This window comes from Cuculus canorus, chromosome 24 (genome assembly GCF_017976375.1).
Source record: "Cuculus canorus isolate bCucCan1 chromosome 24, bCucCan1.pri, whole genome shotgun sequence".
Lineage (NCBI taxonomy): Eukaryota > Metazoa > Chordata > Aves > Cuculiformes > Cuculidae > Cuculus > Cuculus canorus.
In genome coordinates, this window is record NC_071424.1 from 7,740,261 (window position 1) to 7,761,211 (window position 20,951).

The 20,951-nt window shown below is 55.5% G+C and overlaps 3 protein-coding genes across 18 annotated transcripts; 2 read left to right on the forward strand and 1 right to left on the reverse strand.

Annotated features, from left to right (window-relative positions):
- Positions 1–2,027: 2,027 nt before the first annotated feature.
- Positions 2,028–7,337, forward strand: UBE2T (ubiquitin conjugating enzyme E2 T). 2 transcript variants are annotated; one of them, XM_009560573.2, is made up of 7 exons: positions 2,028–2,150; positions 2,517–2,637; positions 3,276–3,345; positions 4,272–4,377; positions 5,600–5,698; positions 6,135–6,218; positions 7,200–7,337. In XM_009560573.2, exons 2-7 carry the CDS (start codon positions 2,529–2,531, stop codon positions 7,323–7,325), a joined length of 594 nt encoding a protein of 197 aa, XP_009558868.2. In that variant the 5' UTR covers positions 2,028–2,150; positions 2,517–2,528; the 3' UTR covers positions 7,326–7,337. The 2 variants fall into 2 exon arrangements, with proteins under 2 accessions (XP_009558868.2, XP_053943287.1); XM_054087312.1 differs by lacking the exon at positions 7,200–7,337 and having other exon boundaries at positions 6,135–6,390.
- Positions 4,384–11,816, reverse strand: LOC104059007 (tetraspanin-18-like). 13 transcript variants are annotated; one of them, XM_054087302.1, is made up of 8 exons: positions 10,969–11,240; positions 10,608–10,802; positions 9,959–10,033; positions 9,552–9,650; positions 9,164–9,343; positions 8,826–8,909; positions 8,268–8,336; positions 4,384–5,738 (listed from the first exon to the last, which is right to left on the reverse strand). In XM_054087302.1, exons 1-7 carry the CDS (start codon positions 11,188–11,190, stop codon positions 8,289–8,291), a joined length of 903 nt encoding a protein of 300 aa, XP_053943277.1. In that variant the 5' UTR covers positions 11,191–11,240; the 3' UTR covers positions 4,384–5,738; positions 8,268–8,288. The 13 variants fall into 13 exon arrangements, 11 of the variants coding, with proteins under 11 accessions (XP_053943277.1, XP_053943281.1, XP_053943284.1 ...); XR_008453457.1 differs by lacking the exon at positions 4,384–5,738 and adding an exon at positions 7,940–8,078 and having other exon boundaries at positions 9,164–9,321; positions 10,969–11,243; XM_054087299.1 differs by lacking the exon at positions 4,384–5,738 and adding an exon at positions 7,940–8,078.
- Positions 11,817–11,866: 50 nt separating this feature from the next.
- On the forward strand, positions 11,867–20,870 carry ADIPOR1 (adiponectin receptor 1). 3 transcript variants are annotated; one of them, XM_054087296.1, is made up of 8 exons: positions 11,867–11,963; positions 12,181–12,390; positions 13,116–13,232; positions 13,918–14,089; positions 14,640–14,826; positions 15,888–16,075; positions 17,683–17,876; positions 18,184–20,870. In XM_054087296.1, exons 2-8 carry the CDS (start codon positions 12,250–12,252, stop codon positions 18,310–18,312), a joined length of 1,128 nt encoding a protein of 375 aa, XP_053943271.1. In that variant the 5' UTR covers positions 11,867–11,963; positions 12,181–12,249; the 3' UTR covers positions 18,313–20,870. The 3 variants fall into 3 exon arrangements, with proteins under 3 accessions (XP_053943271.1, XP_053943273.1, XP_053943272.1); XM_054087298.1 differs by having other exon boundaries at positions 11,917–11,963; positions 12,186–12,390; XM_054087297.1 differs by having other exon boundaries at positions 11,936–12,073.
- Positions 20,871–20,951: the final 81 nt, after the last annotated feature.

Consider the following 20,951-nt stretch of genomic DNA (forward strand, 5'->3'; position numbering starts at 1 on the left):
TCCCACTGTGCGCAGGTGAGAACGGGGATGTCTGAGGGCTAATGGAAACCCAGGGGAGAGCAGGGGGTGTTCTCCCGCCAGCAGCCCAGAGCTCCTGCTCAGACGCCGAAGCTCGGGCACAGCTCGTGCCGGGGCCGTTCCCTAGGAGAGCCAAGAGCAAAGCCCCTCGGCAGATGCACTCCCACGCATGAGATCTGTGTGAAATCAAGGCATAAAAGGTGTGCCAAGCAGCCAGTGCCCTCACCTCCCTACTGAGCTGGCTGAGGAATATCTTCTTTGCCGAATATCTTTTTTGCCATATATCTATGACCCATTCCCGCTGTGGGTGGGCGAGAAAGGGGATGTTTGAGGGCTGAAGTAGGAGAATGTCATATCGTGAGAAAAGGCTCTGGGACTTGGAATACAAGTTACGAGGGGACTGGAGATGTATTTTGAACTGGTGCCTCACATAGGGAAAGAAAGGGAAATTTCATTACCCCAAGTCGTCCTGGAACTGCACACAGAAAATCATATGTAAATTCCCAGAGGCAGATGTGATAACGACAGCCTTCCCTTTATTATAAAAAGGCCATGACAATTGCGAGAAGCCTGGATTAACACCTGCTCACAGGTGGTTCACAGGTGGTTCACAGGCCGAAGTGCCAGCCCCTGGGTACCGAGTATGGGCATTGGGAAGTGGACCTTGCGACCACCAGATTATCTCTGACTGAAGAAACTGCATCTGTAACACAAGGCCTCCTGGCTCTGTGCCTGATCTGGAAGAGAAGTGAAGCCCCTATAAACTACTGGTATTGGAGAGAAATCCAAAGTACCAGTGAGGAGGATAATTGGCAAGAGCCAATTGTATTGAGCATGCCTGGAGATCCCAGCATGATCCCCTCCAACCCTAGCACGGCCACCTGCCGGGATCGCTGGCCACCCCGCTCTGATAAATGCCTCTTGGTGCTATTGCAGCTATTGTTTTTGGCTGGACCTGGTGCACATCAGGATCACAGAGACAGACAGAGGTGGGTGACTTTGGTGGGGCCGGCACGTCCTGTGAGGAAGCATTGCTGCCGGGGGCTGGGTCCAGCTAAGGCTCTTGAGCTGCCATGCAGGGTGGCCCAAAGCAGCAGCTTTTGCTGGCTCTTCCTAGGGGAGCCTCTCCTGGGAAGCCCCGGTGGCTCTGGCAGGGGATACTCAAACACACCATTTTTCCCTTTTCAGGGACAGACGAGTATTGTGGACAACAGTCTGGAGAAGCTGAGGTGAGAGCTGTTTCCTGACTGGAATTGGGTCTGTGCAGGAGCGTCAGTCGACCTCATCTTCCCTGCACTCGTTTCCCTCTCAGCCGGGGCTCCCGTCCTTCCCTCCTGCCTTTGCCTTTTGCTCAGCCTGGCGCAGAAGGGGAGCACGGGCACAGCAGGGACAGAGCAGGGGTCTCCCCTCTGGCTGAGCTTCCCTGCTCCCAGAGGAGATGGGCCGCTCTCCGACAAGATCTGCTCTCCTGTTCCTGCAGGAGCTCCGATCGTAAGGATCGTGAAGATTTGGAGCTTCTGGAAGACGATGTGGCTCAGCTGAGGATGGAGTCAAGAGCCTCCAGGAAGGTGATCCTGCACCTTGGGAAGGAGGATGGGCTGGGCAGCAGCCCCAGGAAAGCGTTCTGTGGGGATGGTTGTGGATCTGCCGGAGGGGAGGAAGGCTCTGCAGAGCGGCGACAGGCTGGATCCACGGGCTCATTTCAGTTGTGTGAGCTTCAATGCAGCCAAGAGCTGGGTCACAACCACCCCAGCCTTTTGCCTCTAAACCCCAGGCTTTGGGCATCCAAACTCAGACTTTACGCCCTAAGAATGATGCTCTGGGCCCTCCCAGTGTGTCTTTGAAGCGCACGTACGCATTTTGGAACCTTATAAAAAAGAGTTTGTACCCTAACCACGACCTTTTGGGACCCAAAATGGCGACTCCCAGACCCCTCCCCTGCTCTGAGCTCTCCAACGGCCGTCCCTCCCCTCCCCTACGGGCGGGGCCTAGTCCGGGGGCAGCGCCGCGATTGGCCGGGAGCGCGGGGAGGCGGCTCTGCCGGGCCCGGGGGCAGCGGTGGGCACGGCTTTAGTAGAGAGAGTCCCACCCCCCCGCCTTCCCCGCTCTGCAGCCCTGCGGGGATCGAGAGGGTCAGTGCTTGCTGGGGGCCTGCGGCGGGTGCGGGGGCTGAGGGAGTGCTGGGGCGCGGCCCCACAGAGCTCCGGGCACCCCGCGGGTTGGGGGTTCGCCCTAAGGGGTGCGGGTGGTGCCGGGGCCTGAGATGGGGCCTTGGGGGTATCAGACCCAGCTGGGGACGGAGCAACCGGGCTGGTGGCACAGGGTGGGGATTTGGTTCTCCCTCAGCGGGGAGAGCAGCTCCAGGAGCAGGAGCTGGGAACAGCTCCCGGGATGACAGCTGAGAACCCACGTTAATTCTCCTCAGACAAAACTGCTCTCAATATTAAGCACTCTTCTTGAAAATCCCATTTTACCAATAATCCCCTTTAATTTCTCAGAGTTTCAGCACAATGCAAAGATCTTCTCGGCTGAAAAGGGAGCTCTCCCTCTTGGCCACAGAGCCACCTCCCGGCATCATTTGCTGGCAGCATGAAAACCAGCTGGATGAGCTGAGAGCGCGTATGTACTTCTCTGACAGGGAGGGCTCTTGATCAAGGAGTGCAGGGATAGGATGAGGTGGGATGGTTTTAACTGAAAGAGGACAGATGGGGATGAGATCTTAGGGAGAAATGTTCTCCTGCAAGGGTGGGGAGGCCCTGGCCCAGGTTGCCCAGAGCAGTGGTGGCTGCCCCATCCCTGGAGGGGTTCCAGGCCAGGTTGGATGGGGCTTGGAGCCCCTGATCCAGTGGGAGGTGTCCCTGCCCATGGCAGGGAGTGGAACTGGATGGGCTTTGAGGTCCCTTCCAACCCAAACCATACCATGAGTTTGACTTCTTTACCAAATAAAAGCCAGCTTTCTGAGTTTGCTGCTCAGTCTGGATTTGCTGTGGGTGTGGACTTTATAAACTGCATGGAAGTGTGGAATTTTAGGAAGATGCTTAGGGTTTTTCCCTTGTTTCTCTTTAACCATAGCTGGCCTAGTCTTCTTGCAGTCTTGATTGCCACGAGCTGGAACTGGTCTTGGGTAGAATGTGTTTGTGTTATTCCTGGATCCGAGTAGTGTTAGAGTCCTGTAGCTGTGGGAGGTGCGTGGAGGCTGTTGAACAAATTCCAGTGATTGTGAATGTAATGTTTATATTGTAATCTTGCTTTTAAAGAAATTACAGGAGGTGCAGGCACACCGTATGAGAAAGGAATATTCAACCTGGAAATAGTTATTCCTGAAAGGTAACTGGGCAACAACATCCAATGAAATAGGTGGAGTAGTTCACTCATTTACAATGCTTGCTGTTAGCCCTACTATTTGGTCTTTTACCTCCCAACAAAGAATGTGATTGATTAGGCAAGACATTATGGAATGTAGTTATTATTTCCATTAGCTGATTCCCTTATTGAACCTTGGCCACTCTTAAGTTGTAATTAACAACCTAAAAGCATCGTGACAAGACCTCTACCTTTATCATTCTGTCTTGGAATCATTTGGTTGGAAAAGAGCTTTGAGATAGAGTCCAACCATACCTGTCTGCTATTAAACCACATCCCTGAGCACCTCATCCACCCATCTTTTAAACCCCTCCAAGGATGGGGTCTCCACCACCTCCCTGGGCAGCCTCTGCCAGTGCCCAGTAACCCTTTCAGTGAAGAAATTTTTCCTGATGTCCGATCTGAACCTGCTCTGGTGCAACTTGAGGCCATTTCCTCTTGCCCTGTCACTTGGGAGAAGGGACCAGTACCCAACTCTCTACAACCTCCTTTTGGGCAGTTGTAGACAGTGATGAGGTCTCGCCCCTCAGCCTCCTTTTTTCTAGGCTAAACAACTCCAGGTCCCTCAGCCACCTCTCATAGGCTTGTCCGCCAGCTTCGTTCGCCTTCTCTGGGTGCACTTCAGCCCCTCAAGGTCCTTCTTGGAGTTGAGGGACCCAAACTGAACCCAGGATTCAAGGTGCGGCCTCACCAGTGCCAAGTATAGGGGCATAATCGCTTCTGTGCTCCTGCTGGCCTCGCTGTTTCTGATATAGGCCAAGATGCCATTGGTCTTCTTGGCCACCTAGAGAATGGCCAGGAGGAGGGAATAGTGGCATGGCTTGGGTGAGGGGGCAACTTGAGTGCAAATAGAAAGCTGGCTTTTATTTCTTGATGCTTGTTCCTTAAAGGTACCCATTTGAGCCCCCAAAGATTCGCTTTCTGACCCCCATCTATCATCCTAACATCGACGCTGCTGGAAGGATTTGCCTGGATGTTCTTAAATCACCTCCAAAGGTAAGGCAGCACTGCTCAGGCATGGCTAAGTGAGCCTGAGGAGAATGAACTCCTTATCTTTTTCTTGTAAAAGCCTTATTGAATGTCTCTTTGCTGCTGACTTATTTATATGGGAGCATGGGAGTAAAGTTTTTGAGCGGTATCTCCTTTGTTTAGAGACTAGAACACGACCTGCTTTGTTCCATATGAGTTTCCAAGGTTTTAAGGGTTGGAGTCCAAAGGCATTAGGGGGCCCTGTGAAAGGGGGCTACCCCAACCTGCCCCAGAGGGGGTGCATAGGATACAGCCTGCAGTTTTCAGCCAGTGTCACCGTTTAGCTCTGGCCCAGCCAATTTCAGCAGCTAAAACCGAGCAGTTGGGCTTCCAATTCCCTTCCCTCTGACCCTCAGGGAAAGGAGAAATGGAAATGAGAGGAAAAGACTTGCAGGCTGGAATCTAAAACTAGTTTTAATGAAATAATAATAATAATAATAATAATAATAATAATAATGGAGATGGTGGTGGTGAGAATAATTAGAAAGTAATCAAATACATAGAAATATATAAGATTGCACCACCACCCCTTGATGACTGCGTCCCCACAGATGCTGCAGAGCAGATATGAGGGAGGCTGGAGGCTGGGAGGGAGCTGAGCTCAGGAACTGCATTCAGGAATGCACGAATCTGGGATCGGGGGCAAACAGAGACAAGGTCCTCACTGGACATCAGCCATCAAAGAAGAGACTGAGACCCTTGTGATCTCTCAGTTTTACACTGAGTGTGAGTGTATGGGATGGAATCCTCTGCTGGTCAGTTTGGGGTCGCCTCTCCTGTCTGCCCCTCCCTGCACGTGTGACCTTTTTCACCTCTTTGACTTATGGCTGAAAGAGTTACTGTAGGAATAAGTGTAAGCATTAGCCTTTCTGCATCCCAGTGCTCCGTGTGATAGCTGCGAGAGAGAAAAACTGTCTGAAAAACCTGCAGTTAACTTTCTGAAAATGAAGTTATTTAGATGAGACTGAGCTAAAGTCAGAAAACTGGTCCTAATTATCTGAAATAGCATCATCTGGGCTTCCTCAGAAAGGCTGCAGCTGGTGTGTTGAGAAGGGATCTGGTGTTTTCTGCGGGGGGATTAAGTGCTGTGAATCCTGGGGCAGCTTGTGGGTTGGTTGCTCTAAGTCCTGAGGTTTCTCTAGGCAGGTTTTCTTCTGCTTCACTGCTGCTCTCCCCGATTTCCTTGAAGGGCGCGTGGACTCCTTGCCTGAACATCGTCACGCTGCTGACCTCCATACAGCTGCTGATGGCAGAGCCCAACCCCGATGACCCTCTCATGGCAGAAATTGTATGTGAGCTTCTCTTCCTCCTGTGGCTGTAGGTGCAGACTGGCAAGAGACAGGGCGTTAGATGTAGGCGCTGCTTCCACTCCACTCGCTCTATATTGATACGCCAGCATGTTACATGGCAGTGTAGCTTGACCTGGATCTGGTCTGGGGACGTGGCTGCTTTTCCCAGAGGAGTTGAGGCAGGTGGGACAGGGTTAATGCCAACAGTGGAAAAGGGGTGGTAAAAGTCTTCTCTTTGCACCTGCCGGTACAAATGGCAGTGTGTGTTCTTCAAGCAAACTAAAGAGAGCACAATGAATTTTATGCTTCATGCCATGTGCTTGTAGTGGTTTCAGTGTGGTTCTGGGAGCCCTAAAGGCAGCCCTGAGTCCCAGTTTCTTGTGTGACGTTTGTCATAAGTCAAATCTCTGTCTTTGTTTTGCTTGTGACGTTTAGTCCTCGGAGTACAAGTACAACAAGGAACTGTTCTTGCTGCATGCCAGAGAGTGGAGCGAGAAATACGCAAGCCAGCAGAAGAGGGTAGGAACCACGCTCTACTTTCCCAGCAGAGAGCAGCCCCCTCTTTGTGAACAGCCTGTCTTGTCTCAGTTTGCCTTTCATCATCACTTTGGGCAACATCTCTGGCAGCTGCTTCCTTTCCTCCCCTTCTATGTGTTATGGATGGGTGTTTAATTTCATTATACTTTTATTTTTAAGATTCCTACATTAACTCTTCCCAAATAAAAGTGTTCCTTCACAGCTAAGTGCAGTGCTCCTCGAGAAGGAGGAGGGACTGGAGCCTGATAAAACCCTCCCCCAGGGACCCTGCAGCCCTGTTTCTTTCTCAGCACTATTCCCACCAGACTCTGCATTCTGCTGTGGTTGTGCCTAATGTTCAGCTACGCCTGTTCCCCACCTGCTTATCCATTCACTGATTGGTGTCCTAATCCCTGGTGGAGTCCAGCCTTCCTGATATCACCCTTCCTCTTTTCCTGACTCTGTTCTGCACCCTGACTTTATCTCACAGAGTCATTGCATAAAACCAAATTGCATTTAAGCAGATCAAATCCTGTTCCCAAAGATCAGTTCCACTGGGGCCTTCTCCCTTCCCTGGGTGCTTTCCCTCCCTGCACCCAACCCAGACAGCTTGGTTCCCAAGAAGTGGATGTGCGGAAGGCCAATGAGTGGTCCTCGCTGCTCCAGCTCTGAGCCCATGCGCACATTCATCGTGGGGGCTCTCAGAACGGCTAGGGGTGAAGAGACCTTCACAGCAACACCTTTAGCCCCAAGCGACCTGGCTCATCTAGCTGAGTGTCACCGCTGGGCTCAGCCATTATCCTGCTCTCCTGTCATTCCTCCTCCCTAAAACTGCCAGCAGTGGGAGCAGCAGAATTAAGAGTCACTGCAGAAAAGCTGGGAGCGTTCCACAGCACAGGCATACAGAGCTGCGAATGCACAGCGGCACTGAGGGCTGTAAAACCAAACTGTTCACAGCTGCTGCTTTCATTTCTGGTGTCGCAGGCCTCCAAGCCTTCAGAAGAGATAACAACCCAAAGCAAAACCAGTGCCACCAGTGAGGCTCCCGAGCGGAAGAGAAAAGGGAGAGATATCAGCAAGAAGGAGAAGAAATCTCGCCTGGATTCCTAAGTGGTTTTGTTCTTGTGGCGGCTGTTGCTTTTGTTTTCCCTTCGTTGCTCTGCACAGCAGTTACAGATGCCCAGATGTGGCTGCAGCAGGCTTTGGTTTTTATTTCCTAGGGCTTTTTTTTGTGACAAGTTCCATTCCATCAATTAAATAGCTTTCATTTGTATTTATTTTTTCAGTTTTGTGTGGGGGATTTGGGGAGTATTCCAAAGAGATGGAAGACGGGGGAAAGACTGGTTCAGCTGCTGATTTCCAGCTTTCTCTTAGAAGAATTGGAACAGGATGAACTTTCTGTTTTACTGTTCCTGCCTTGGAACAAACTGAGCCACAGACATATTAGGGCCACCCTTCTCCAGTAAAGGCTTTCTTTTCTGTGTAACGTTAATACTGAAAGATAAGTCTATTGTTAAAACATAAGACTCCTAAAAGTTCTGCTCCCTCGAGCAGCCTGTGAGATCCCAATTGCCTCTTGGAGCCTTTAATGGGACCAAGTTGTGTCTCCAGGAGGTGGCCAGCTGGGAGTGATGGAGAAAAGCCTGGAGGGTGCCTGGAGGTCAGGGAGCAGGGTGGGTGGGGAAGAGAGTGGGGTGTGAGGGGGGCAGTGTGCAGGGCAAGGAGCTGAAGAGGGCTGGGGTGAAGGAGGACATGTTTTGGTGGTACAGCAGATATGAATGTGAGCAGGCTGTTTCACTTTTTGAAGACTGATGGGATCGCAGTGGGAGCAAGTTTGCTCTGCCTCTTGCTCTGCATGGTTGCCTGTGAAGAATTCAACCTGTGTCCTGTCACTGCTCCAAGAAGAGTAAGCCAGGCCCATCTTTATGTGCCAGATGGAGCAGAGACAGGACTCGGGGGAAGTAATCTTGAGTGCTGAACCACAGAGCTGTGCTCCGATACGTGAGGAAGTGGAGAGTTCTTGCCTGCTATGTTTCCAAAGCCTTGGCTCACCTCTGCCACGCTCCCTCCTGCTCAGTCAAAGTTGTAATAAAGGCAAAAGGCAAAGAACATGGCGAAGATCTGCAATGCCAGAGGGAGAGCAAGTTAACTCCCTGCCATGGGGCCATGCTCGCGCCTTGCTGAAATCAGAAAGCTGGAAGACTAAAGACTAAGGCTGCTGTCCTCTGCTCTGCATCAAACTGGGCATTGGGCCCAGTGCTGTACTGGGGACACTGCGGTGTATGAGGTCCCTCCAACCTGCCCAGGGTCTGCAGGGAGCCCAACCCACCTCCTCTTCAGGGCCCCAGGAGCAAACCAAACCCACCCTTCACCCCTGGCCCACCAGCAGCCAGAGCTGGACCCTACATGCCGAGACAGACCTGCTCCGCAGGCACCTGCTTTCTGGGTGCAGTTGTGACAGCCAGCAGCTTGGAAGGGTCCAGCCTAAGGCCATTGTGGTCCCTTCACCCACAGAGCACCCTCCCAGCAAAAAAAGAGCCTGTGTGAGGTGTCCTGCTGCCTTCCCTGTCCCTTCTCCCCTGCCCTGTCCCCTTCAGCCCCACTCAGAACCTCAATGCCCAGCACGGCCAAGCTGCAAGTCCCAGGGACAGAGATGTACTTCTGCAAGGTTCTGCCGAAGGTGGAGAAGCAGCCCTGGGGGGAGGAAGACACTGGAGGAGCTCCCTCATGCTCCCTGTGGCTGCAGGAAGCTCAGAGGGTGACTGGAATTGGGGAGCACTGTGCTGGGGCTGGATGAGCCAGGGAGTCCCTGGGCTGCAGCACCACGGCCGAGCAGTGTTCCAGGCTCCTGTCCCCAATGCTCAGGGACAGAGTGTGCTGGTGCCCCACTGCCATGTGCCTGGGAAGCACTGGGGACAGGAGAAGGGCATGGTAGGGTTGTGTCCTACCTGCTCATGGATGTAGCCAGGAGTCCTCTCCCGGCACTGCTCCCAGCCTAGCAGCTCGCCCACCTGCAGGAGCCCATCCCGGGCACAGCATGCCTGTGGCCAGGGCGTCCCTGGGTGCAGTTCCTGGAAGCGGGAGCCATTCCCGAAGTCTTCAGGTCCTAAAACGCCACAACATGAGAACTGAAACAGAAGGGAAACACCATCAGCATGCTGTCCAGAATGGGGAGATTGCCACTTGGGGAGGTGACGGAGGGGGAACAGCCGTGTATGGTGCTCGGTCCCTGTCTGGGGTCCATAAGTCCCTCGCCTGCATGCAGGTCACCCTCAGCAGCTCTCGTGAGTGCACCACATTCCCCCACAGCTCACCAGGAGCTTCCCAGATGCTCACCGTCACCATGAGTGTGTTCCAGGCAGTGGAGAAGACCTCAGCACCATCGTCCCCATGGTAGTTCCTCCGCAGCTCAGACAGGAAGAGCTCTGGCTGGATCTGTGCGACCAGTGCTGTCTGTGAGCACTGGTGCACCACTACCAGAGACGAGACCGTGGGGGCTGTGAACCCACCATAACCCAAACTGCTGAGTGCCACACTGACTCAGGCACTTTGAGGGGACAAGGGGGCTCATGAGACCCACCCACCCAGGTATGGGCTTGCATCAGGGTGCTACTGATGAAGATGAGTGTGAGAAAGGATGTCCCTGCACTGGTCCTGGTCCCTGGTGGACTTGGGGACACAACACATGGCATGACAGAGGGAGAAGAGGTGCCGGGCATGGCATCAGGGCATGGGTTCAGTACCTGTTTCCAGTGCACCAAGAAAAGAACAGCCCCAACGAGCTGCGTGACGAAGACGAGGCTCACCAGGATGAAGAACTACAAGGCAGCAGGATGGAAGAGTCAGAGAGCAACTCGATGTTGCAGGCAGCTCACTCCAGCTCTTCCTCCCCTCCTCTGCAGCCAGCCCTGCCTGTGTCCTGTGTCCCTGAGACCCAGGGGGCACAGGGGATGAGCAGTTCCAGGGACAAATGCCACATCTCTGAGCACCATGGGTGCAGTGAAAACAAACACCAGCTGTCAGGGTCTGGGGATGCCAAAGAAATTGGAGTGTCAGTGCTCAGAGAGGGGGGTTTAGCCCTCACAATCGAGAGGACATGCTTGGAAGTGCTAAGTGAACAAGCTGGAAGTTTCAGAGAGAAGTGATCCCACTCAGCGGCTTTGTGAAATCCTCTGAGCTCTAAACTGAGAGACTCACAAAGTAGGGACTGGACTAGGTGGGGGTGTTGAGAACTGCCGCAGTGAGGAAGGGGAGCACCAGGCTTCTGCTTTGTCTGGGGACACCCCACATTCCCCAACACCCTCCATGCCCTGATCCCTGTATCCCCCAACACCCTCTGTTCCCAGGCTCCTCAATCCCACACTGCCTTCCCACCTGTCTGCCCTCACTCACCGCCAGCAGCAGTGGCCGGCTCCGGCGCAGGGCCCCGCAGCACCCCAGGAAGCCCAGCAGCGCCAAGGCAATGCCCACAGCCAGCAGGAGGTAGGCACTGGCACTCAACACCGGCTTGGCAGCCACGATGTCCTGGAAACCAGATGGGTCCACAGCCACCCAGATCCCCACGCCCACTAGGCATGTCCCCCCAGCCTGTGGGACACGTCATGGTTATGGGGTGCAGGGACCGGCCCCAAGCATCTCATGGGGATGGGGGGTGCTCCAACCTCTTTGGGGTCCCCTCCCTTGGGCTGGTATCACTCCCCCTCCCTGAGATCCTGTGCCCCAGGGATGGGTTCCCCACACCTCGCGGACTCACAAACACCAGCATGTTGAAGATGAACATCAGGTACTTCATACAGCTCAAGACACCCATGGGGACGCCAGGGCAGGGGACAGCAGCGTTCGTCCCTGTGGAGGGGACAGCAGAGCCCTGGCCACAGCCAGCCCAGACCTGTCCCGGATGCCCCAGCTCCAGCATGGACACGAGGTTGGTCCCAGCCAAGACACAGCCTCCCAGAGTCCCCAGAGCATCTCCCATCCCTCACCATCACTCACTGCCCCCCCAAACCTTGTGTTCCCTCCCAACCCCGCCACCACTCACCCTTGGGGACAGTGGGTGACCCAGGTGCCTCTATGTGCCCCAGCAGCACTGACAGTGCCTACTGAAATACTGGAAGACTGGAAAATCCAGGCAGCCCCCGAGAAATCCCTTCCAGCAGCAGGGCCATGAATGATTGATGGGGAACAGGATCCACCATTGTGCAGCAGACAAGGCAGAGGGGAGTCTCCAGGCCCAGCTCTTGTTAGCTGGGTAATTAAACCTCCAGGCAGGGAAAGATGAGCCGGCCCCAACAGGCCCGGGGTGACCTCTGCCATCAATTATTGCTGTGGACAATTGCTCTGCAGGTTGGCGGCAGCCGGGGAAGCCCTCGACGGCTTGAGTGGGACCTGAAGCAATAGGGAGGCCAGCAGAGTATGGGACAGAGTGACAGGGACGGGCTGAGGGACGGGGACAGAGGGACGGGGACAGAGGCACAGGGACGGGTTGAGGGACGGGGACAGAGGGACGGGGACAGGCTGAGGGACAGACAAACAGGAACGGACAGAGGGTCAGGAATGGCGCAAGAACCGACACCCCCGGGCCCTCTGTACCCCCCCACAGCGCTTGCGCGGTTCGACCAATGGCAGCGCAGGGAGAGGGGGCGGGGGCGGGGCGCACCGCTACCGCGGCCAGTCACAGCAAGGCGCCGCGGGCGCGTCACTTCCGGTACCGCTTCCGGTGCCGCCGCCCTGCGCGGGATGTAGCGGCCGGTGAGCGCGGCGGGGCTGGGGCGGCCGGGGGGGGTTAAGGGGAGCCGGAGGGGCCTGGCAGGGCCTGGCGCGGGGCGCCGCCGTCGGTTCGTGGCGCCCGGTTCACAGTGGTAGGTTCACGGTGCCCGGTTTGCGGCCGCCGGTTATCGGTGCCTGTTCGCAGCGATGGGTTCTCAGTGCCCGGTTCGCGGTAACTCTCTTCTAACTTTCTCCGCAGCACAGCAGCAGAAGGACGCGAAGCAACCGGCACCGGCTGCCCTCGGCCACCAGGATCGACCCCGCCGCCATGGCGTCCCGCAAGGCCTCCGCCGCCGGGCAGAGCAGCGGGCTGACCGCCACCGGCCGGGACCGAGCCCACCTGGAGCTGGCTGAGCTGGGGCCGCTGCTGGAGGAGAAGGGCGAGCCAGGGGCCACCGGGCTGGCCAGCGTAAGCCTCCACCGCACCGGGGCGCTGGGTCTGCTCTCCCAGCTCTCCGTTCTGTCCTTGTGGATTAACCTGGGAATCTGCCCGTTATCCCATTAGCAGCTTGGAGGCTGCAAGCCGGACGGGTGTGCTTGGCAGAGCCCTGTGGCTGGTTACCGCTTCGTGTTGGCACGGAGGCGCTGTGTGCCGTTTCACTGCCTGCATGCCATCAGCCTGGCTGGTCCGTGCCCTGCGCTGGCCTGGGAGCTGCTCTGGGCGGGCATGGGGCCGTGGAAGCTCTTACATCAGGGGGGAGGTCTCAGTCATGCATCTGCAGGGCAGGAATCACTTTCCTAGACCCACTAAGGAAAAAGAAGAAGAGGGGGAGCTGAACCAGGGTGGGGAGCATGTTTCCAGCCCAGGCAGGTGTCAGGGAGCTGCTGCCTCCCCTCACACCTGGGGCTGAGGGCCGGGTTACCTCGCTGAGCCAAGGGCCTGCTCCAGCCTTGGTTATGGGATGAAAATCCCCCTAGTAAAACCACCTTTCAACAGGGATAAATCTGGGATTAGCCTGCCTGAGATTGTTCGGGCAGTGTTTGTTGCATAAGCAATGATGACTGGCATGTCCTGCCCATCTCTGCAGGAAGGGATGAAGCCCTAGGTGCCCTCAGAATGGACTCGCTGTGCTCCGCACGCCATTTCTCCTCTCATTGGCAGGAGTGATTTCCTCCCGGCCTTTCCTCCTCTAGGCTGAAGATCCGCCATGCCCAGTGGCCCGTGAGGAAGAGGAGGAGGTGGTCCGTGTGCTGACTCTACCCCTGCAAGCTCATCACGCCATGGAGAAGATGGAGGAGTTTGTGTATAAGGTAGAAGAGCGGCGATCCCTTACTCCTGCTTTTAGGATATTAATGAGGCCCACGTGCCCCAAGCCTGGGGCTCAGGGTGGCAGCTGGGATATATCGCTCTATCTAGGGTAAAGCACCCGGGGCTCTGTGCAGCTCTGCTCCCACTGGAGTGGGGCAGGAAGGGGATGGGATGCGCTGGTGGGGGTGGAGGTTGCACCCAGCTGAGCCACATGAGCCATGACCTGAGCATCTTGGTGTCTTCATGTTCCTCCAACAGGGAGTAGAAGCCCGAAGGGTTTTTCCCTGGTGCCTGTCCTCCCGCTCACTGTGGTTTGGGAAGCAGTGGCACTGGCTGAGGGCCAGCACAGCTCTCTTGCCAGCTGGGGCTCCCTGTTCCCTGACCGAAGTGCAAGGGAATTTGTCACTGCAGGAACAGACACTTTGGGTGCAGAAGGGTTAAACCTAAGTGAGCAAAATGGTGGAGGGAGGTATGAGGAGTCTCTGCAGGATGTGGGTGACCAGAGGAATCCCTCAGGGTGCTATGTTGCAGAGCTGAACTTCCTCTGCCCAAGGAGCCGTATGGAGCCTGTTCAGGTCTAGCCAGGCTTGTTCCACACGTGACGTACGGCTCCTGAGGGGAATAAATGTGAGCCTTCGGGCTGGCCCCATGCTCTGTGGGCCGCTGGTGCAGCTTGGTGTCTTGCAGGTGTGGGAGGGGCGCTGGCGTGTGATCCCCTACGACGTGCTGCCTGACTGGCTGAAGGACAACGATTACCTCCTGCACGGACACCGGCCTCCCATGCCATCCTTCAGAGCCTGCTTCAAGAGCATCTTCCGAATACACACCGAGACTGGCAACATCTGGACACACTTGCTAGGTGACGGGGGTTCAGTAGCTCTGGAGCTGATGGTGGCCTTGCTCCCCCCCCCGCCCCGAGCAGCTGTTCACAGGCAGGACTTGCTTGGTGCTGGGTATCTTTCCATGCCTAGGGCCTCCTTTTGGGAATTACCTACCCCTTCCTGGTCAGCAGGTGCCTGAGAGCTCCCAGAGCTGCCCGGGTGGCGGGAGACCAGGACACTTCCTCACAGTGAGGCCCCAGGGCTGGGATAAGTTTGAGGCTTTGCTGACACTCCACAAGAGTGAGACAGAGAAATGTGTCCTGGAGAAACCAGCAGAGCCTCAGCTTGTTCCTTGGAAGCCCAGAGATGGGCTGTGGTTCCTCACCCTGTGCCTGGCCATGGCCTTGCCCTGGCTTTGCTCATCTGCTGTAGCAATGGCCTTGGCCAGCGGCCTGCTGCCAGGCCAGCCCTGGGTGGGACTGAACACCACTGTGAGCAGGATACCTCCAGGGCTGTGTTTCTCCTGGCTCTTGGCTGACTTCCTTGGCTCTCCTCTTCCTGACTGCCCATTCGGTGTGTTCCCTGCAGGTTTTGTTTTGTTCCTCTGCCTGGGGATCCTGACCATGCTGCGGCCCAACATGTACTTCATGGCTCCTCTCCAGGAGAAGGTGGTGTTCGGCATGTTCTTCCTGGGAGCGGTGCTGTGCCTCAGCTTCTCCTGGCTTTTCCACACTGTCTACTGTCACTCAGAGAAGGTCTCACGGACTTTTTCGAAGTGAGTCGGCATGAGTGTGGTTACACGGTCTCACAGGAGGTTTCGAGTTCTCACAGCACTTCCTCTTGGAAAGTGCTGCATACCCAAATATCTATCCTAGGGGTGAGGGAGTGTTCACTGAATCCAGCATGGAGGCGAGAGGCAACCACAGCCAAGTCCTAGAGGCCTCTGCCACGTGCCTGAGCACCTGGAATCCACCAGCTCAAGTGGTGGAAGATAAAGACAGGGACTTGGGGAACCTGAGGAATGGCCTTTGTGCCCCTTGTAGCAGTGATGTGAGAAGGGGTCTTGGTCTCATGAGACACAGCCGTTTGGCAGCTCCCAGTTTACTGGATGCTTTTAAAAAACTCTGGTTTGGATCCAGTTTGGAGTGAAACCAAGCTGAAAGAAACAAACCAAACAGGATTCCCAGCACTGTGGAAAGGCTGGGCAGTGGAGGGGCCTCCCTCAAGGCCAGAGCACAAGCTGTGCTCAGAGTTAAGCTTGATGGCACAGGCAGGGCAGCAGCAGGGCTCTGAAAGCAGAGCTGGCTTATGCAGGGCCTGTCAGAGGTGTTCACGTGGATGCTGCTTGCTGGGAAACCCATTGCCCCAGAGATCCTGCAGGATTGTGCCTGAAGCAGTGTCCTTGTGTGCTGGGGAAGGCACTTACTGCAGCGGCTGTGGTGGTGGTGATGTTGCGAGTGGCTGCAGTTTGTTGGTGAAATGGGTCCTGGATCGATAAATCAACTGCTCTTTGCAGTGGAGAATCATGGTTCAGTCTGTCTGTGCAAGGGCATGCACCTGTGTCCTGTCATGGTGGTTTGAGTGCACAGCCCTATGTCCAGCAACTCCCATTTCTTCTCTGTGCTCCTGCCAAACACCAGAAGGTGCATGCGTGCCCAGGCCCTTTCTCCTGGCCCACATTGCACTGATGAGACCTGAGTACAGCCTTTCTCCCCTTTCTGGACTGTGGGGCCATGGCTGCCTGCCTGATCACAGTGACTCCAAGGGTGACAGGTGTGAAGAGGGGACGTGGATTTGAGGCTCCCCTGTGACTCTGTTGTTGCACCCTGGCTGCAGGTTGGATTATTCAGGAATTGCACTGCTGATCATGGGGAGCTTCGTCCCGTGGCTCTACTACTCGTTCTACTGCTCCCCGCAGCCAAGACTCATCTACCTCTCCATCGTCTGTGTCCTGGGTATCTCTGCCATCATTGTTGCCCAGTGGGACCGGTTTGCCACCCCCAAGCACAGGCAGACAAGAGCAGGTAGGAGTCCTCTCTCCAAGTCCTGGGCCTCAGAAGGAGCTTGGGGGGGCGCTTCAGGGAGGCGCTTTGGAAAGATCCCATTGCAGGGTGACTCTTCCTACCTTGAAAGATCCTCATCATCTGCAGAATTAATTCCCCCACAGCACCATGCTGCCCTGCAGCAGCTCCTCGCAGGGAGAGATCTCTTTCCTCCTCTCGCCCTCTCACTGCACAGGGGGATTTAGGTCCTCCAGTGAGCAGGGCCCGAGCTCCACCTGGCGCTTGGCAAGCCCAGGGTTTGGAGCAGGCAGATAGCCTTTCAAAATAGCCCTGTAAGCAGTGGCTGGGGACTGCGTTAAGTGAAGCCTCCTCCTCAGGGAAGCTGTTTGGCAGCGTGAGCCTGCAGTTCAGGCAGGGGAAGGACGAGATCCCCTTACCTCTCCCCTGTCAAGGATGTGCTGGCACGCTTCTGCCTCCTGTGAACCTGCCTCCAGCCTGCTCCCCATGTCCGACCCTGTCCTGCCCTGCAGACCCCACCTGCCCCAGTGGTTTTGGTACCTCCTGGGCTAAATGAAAGCAAAATGATGCCAAACGATTGGTCCAAAAAGGAAATTATTTGTACAGGCATTCTTAGGGATAAGATTGGCGTTGGCTGCTGAACCTGTGGTAAGGGGAAAGAAAGATAGAAAGGGGTGGGGAGAGAGAGAGAAAGAACAGTGCGAGGACATTACCTGTGCTCTGGTCCACCTCCCAGGATGGCGGGCATGCAAATCACCCCTCTTGTAGAGCATTAGTTTTAGTTTTTAGTGGGTCTTCGCAGTGCCTCTTCTAGGAAAGTTCTGGAACCGAGTTGGGGGGATGCTCCTTCCAGGGAGCTCTTTGGGCAGCCAGCGCAGCTGGGCTGCTTGTGAGAGTAAGAGAAGGCTGGAATTGCCTCTGCTGCAGTTGAAAACAAGTAGTTTGAGGCAGCAAAAAGAATCAGTCTCTTACCCGTCCTTGCTGCCTACAGAGCTACAGGCCAGGTAGCGCTCCTGGCACAGGACCCCTGTGACCCCTGAGAGGTGAGCAGGGCCCAGACGGGACACTGGCAGCCCTGTGGCAGCACCCATGCTGAGATCCCAGCTGCGGCTCCTCCTCAGGCCTGCCAGCCAGCCACCCCAGTGCACCGTGTGATCCTGCTGGGGGTACAAGCCGCAGCCCCCCAGGTGTCTCACTGCGGTGCTGTTTGTTCTCTGCTGAACTCATTAGATGCCAGAGCTGAAAATTCCAGCACTGCTAGCGAGCAGCTTCACCCAAATGTCTCTGGCAAAGCTTCTCCTCGAAGGACTGCTGCGTTCCTAGCCTGTGAGGCTTTGGTGTGATCCAAAGGGATAGCACCTTCCGAAAGGGCCATTCCCGTAGCCAGGAGCAGGAGCTGCTGCAGCTCGGAGAACATAACTGCTTGGCAAGCTCCACCCAGCAAGCACTGGGGGCCAGCACTGGTTTTGGCCAGTTTTGTGAAGGATGAATGCCATGGGGGTTGGGTAATCCAGGACTGAGAGAGGAAAATCTGCTGGTGCCTCCAAGAGCTTCCCTTTGTGCAAGATGAGTGTGAGGAGCAGCATGCTGACCTCTCCTCTCTGCCACAGGTGTCTTCCTGGGGCTGGGGCTGAGCGGCGTGGTGCCCACCATGCACTTTACCATCGCCGAGGGGTTTGTGAAAGCCACCACCGTTGGCCAGATGGGCTGGTTCTTCCTTATGGCTGTGATGTACATCACAGGAGCGGGGTTATATGCCGCCCGCATTCCTGAGCGCTTCTTCCCGGGCAAGTTCGATATCTGGGTGAGTGTGCGACCCAGGCGGCAGATGGGGCGTTCTGGGGCAGCTGCGAGGTTGGGGAAGAGGTGAGCTCTGAGATGAGAAGGTGTCTGGGGGTATCCTGGTGTGCCCAGTGCCAGTGCTGGCAGCCAGACCTTGAACACTGCTGGGAGCACAGGGTGGAAAACGCTGGCTGGGAGCAGTGAGGAGGAAAAAGTGGAGCCTAGAGTCGTGGGGGCAGCGTAGAAGCAGGGAGGAGGAAAAACGGGTGTTCCTGGTGTTGCTTTGTCCCCTTTGGTCTGGTCTAAAGGGCTTTTTCGCTTCCCTGCAGTTCCAGTCGCATCAAATCTTCCATGTGCTTGTGGTGGCTGCAGCCTTTGTCCACTTCTACGGGGTGTCCAACCTGCAGGAGTTCCGCTACGGCCTGGAAGGGGGGTGCACAGATGACTCTCTCCTCTGAGAGCGCCAGATTTTAGTACAAGCTTCCCAAGTGCTTTTTAAACTCTTGTCTTTGCTAAAATCAGAGGAAGGCTCAAAACTGTTTGGAGTTGTTTGTTTTGTGGGTTTTTTTTTAAGAAAAAAACAAAAACAAAAATGAAACAGAAAAATCTGTTAGCGAAGTCATTGACCAAATCCTCGCCCCCTCCCCATGCACTTTGTGGGGCCGAGGGGAGGCCGCACAGGCCCTGGCAGCCTCGCCTCCTTCAGACAGCACCTGCGCTGCACCAGGGTGCCTGGGCCTTCCCAGGCAGGGCCAAGTCCTGAAAGCGATGGGTGCGGGTGCCCTGCTCCTGGCACAGCCGAGCACCCCTTTTCCAAGCTTGCTGCTGGAGCGAGCGGAACTGCGCGCTCCTAGGGCCAGAGATTCCTGCAGAGCTGGGGGCAGCTCTGCAGCACCCAGTGCTGCCGCCCAGGGCACAGGCGTAGATTCATGTAACTTAAGTTTTAATTGTCTCTGTTTGTTTGTTTCCTTGACAAAGTAATGTAAACAGAAATGAGAGAATATTTAATATTTAATACTAAGCTTTAAAGAGACCCGCTGCCTGCGCAGCGCCCTCGGCGCCTTGGCTGTCTGTGACAGAGGGGCAGAGCGGTCGGGGAATGTAGAGCTGCTGTAGCCGATTGAAATAAAAGGTCGATAGTTCAGTGTCATGGGGTGGTGTCCGTCTCGTTTTTGGGTTGTGGGTGGCTTCAGGGGAGCAGGCTCCCTGTGTGTCCCCTCAAGGGCCATCAGCGCTGAGCAGCAGCAGGAATCCCCCTGCCACAGCAGTGAGGCTGGACAGCCCCAACAGTGAAATGACCTGTGGGAAACACCGGTATTGCGGTGGGGCAGGAAACCCTTCCTTGGGTGCACAGAGGGATCTGCTGCCTTCCCTCTTGGCTCGGCAAAGGGCTCGCAGCCAGTCTGGGACGATGAGTGAAGGGCTGAGGAGGGCAGGAGGCTTCTGTTGGAGTGTGCGAGTGACCATCCAGAGCAGATCAAGGGCAATTAGAGGGAAGAGTGGAGCAGAACAAAGCAGCCTGGGCAGCCGGAGAATGGTACCTTGCAGGAGGGCGAGGGAGGAGTGTCTGGCAGCACCACTGCATCCCTGGCCACAGCTGGTCACCAGTGGCATGTGTCCCTGTGGCTGTGTGGCCTTCTTGAGGTGTCTGGATGTGGCCTGGCTTTGGGGACCACAGAGGCAGCAGCCCCCGGGGTGAGGAGCAGAGGGTTCCTGGTCTGCAGATCCACCTGCTCCCAGTCAGCCCGTCCCACCCTGGCCAGAGAGGTATGAGTGCTACAGGCTGCAGCTTAAACATAGCCAGGAAAGGATTCAGCTGAGTTCTTGCCCCTTCCAGCTCACCCCCAAGGGCAGCTCGCTGGTTTGAGGTTTGGGCTGGAGAACAAATTCTGTGCTCTGCTCATAGTGCAGCCTGGAACAATGACCAAGGGCTCGAATCCTGTGAAGAGCACAGGAAAATGTGGTGACAAGCATGCAGTTTTGGATTGGGAGGGGAGGCTCTGCAGTGTAATTCCCTTTCCAGAGCTCGCTCACTCCCCTGCACTGGGACCTCAGCTGACAATAGGAGTGCGCGCTGGCTGGGTGACACACAAGAACTTGTCCCAACAGTTCCCCCAGGGATGCAGCAAAGCCAGACAGGCTTTCACACAGGTCTTGGCATAGAGTCATTAAACCGCTTGGTTGGACAAGACCCTGGAAATCTCATCCAGGTCATAGCAGCGCTGGGGCACAGCCCCACAGAGCTCCGGGCACCCTGGGGGCCCGTGTTTTGCCCTAAGGGGTGTGGGTAGTGCCAGGGCCTGAGGGTATCAGAGCCAGCTGGGGACGGAGCAACCGGGCTGGTGGCACAGGGTGGGGATTTGGTTCTCCCCCAGCGGCGAGAGCAGCTCCCGGGATGCTGGGTATGGCCTCGGGAGAACAGCTGAGAACCACGTTAATTCTCCTTAGACAAAACTGCTCTCAATATTAAGTACTCTTCTTGAAAATCCCATTTTACCAACAAGACCCTTCCATCTCTCAGTGTTTCAGCACAATGCAAAGATCTTCATAGCTGAAAAGGAAGCTCTCCCTCTTGGCCACAGAGCCACCTCCTGGCATCATTTGCTGGCAGCATGAAAACCAGCTGGATGAGCTGAGAGCGCGTATGTACTTCTCTGACAGGGAGGGCTCTTGATCAAGGAGTGCAGGGATAGGATGAGGTGGGATGGTTTTAACTGAAAGAGGACAGATGGGGATGAGATCTTAGGGAGAAATGTTCTCCTGCAAGGGTGGGGAGGCCCTGGCCCAGGTTGCCCAGAGCCTTCTGACCCGAACCATTCCACGAGTTTGATTTCTCCACCAGTGAGGGCTGAGCTGCAGTTTGTTGCTCGGTCTGGATTCACTGGAGGGTGGGGACTTTATAAATTGAATGGAATTTTAAGAAAATACTTAGGGCTTTTCTCTTGTTTCTCTTTTTCACCATAGCTGGGTTATGGCTGGGCCAGTCTATATTTTACCAATCTGCTTAACCCTTTCCCTGACAAGAATGGAAATAAACAGTTCAGCTTGTCAAGTCACAGCAAACACCAAGCAATCGCACAAGGAGAATTAATCTTAG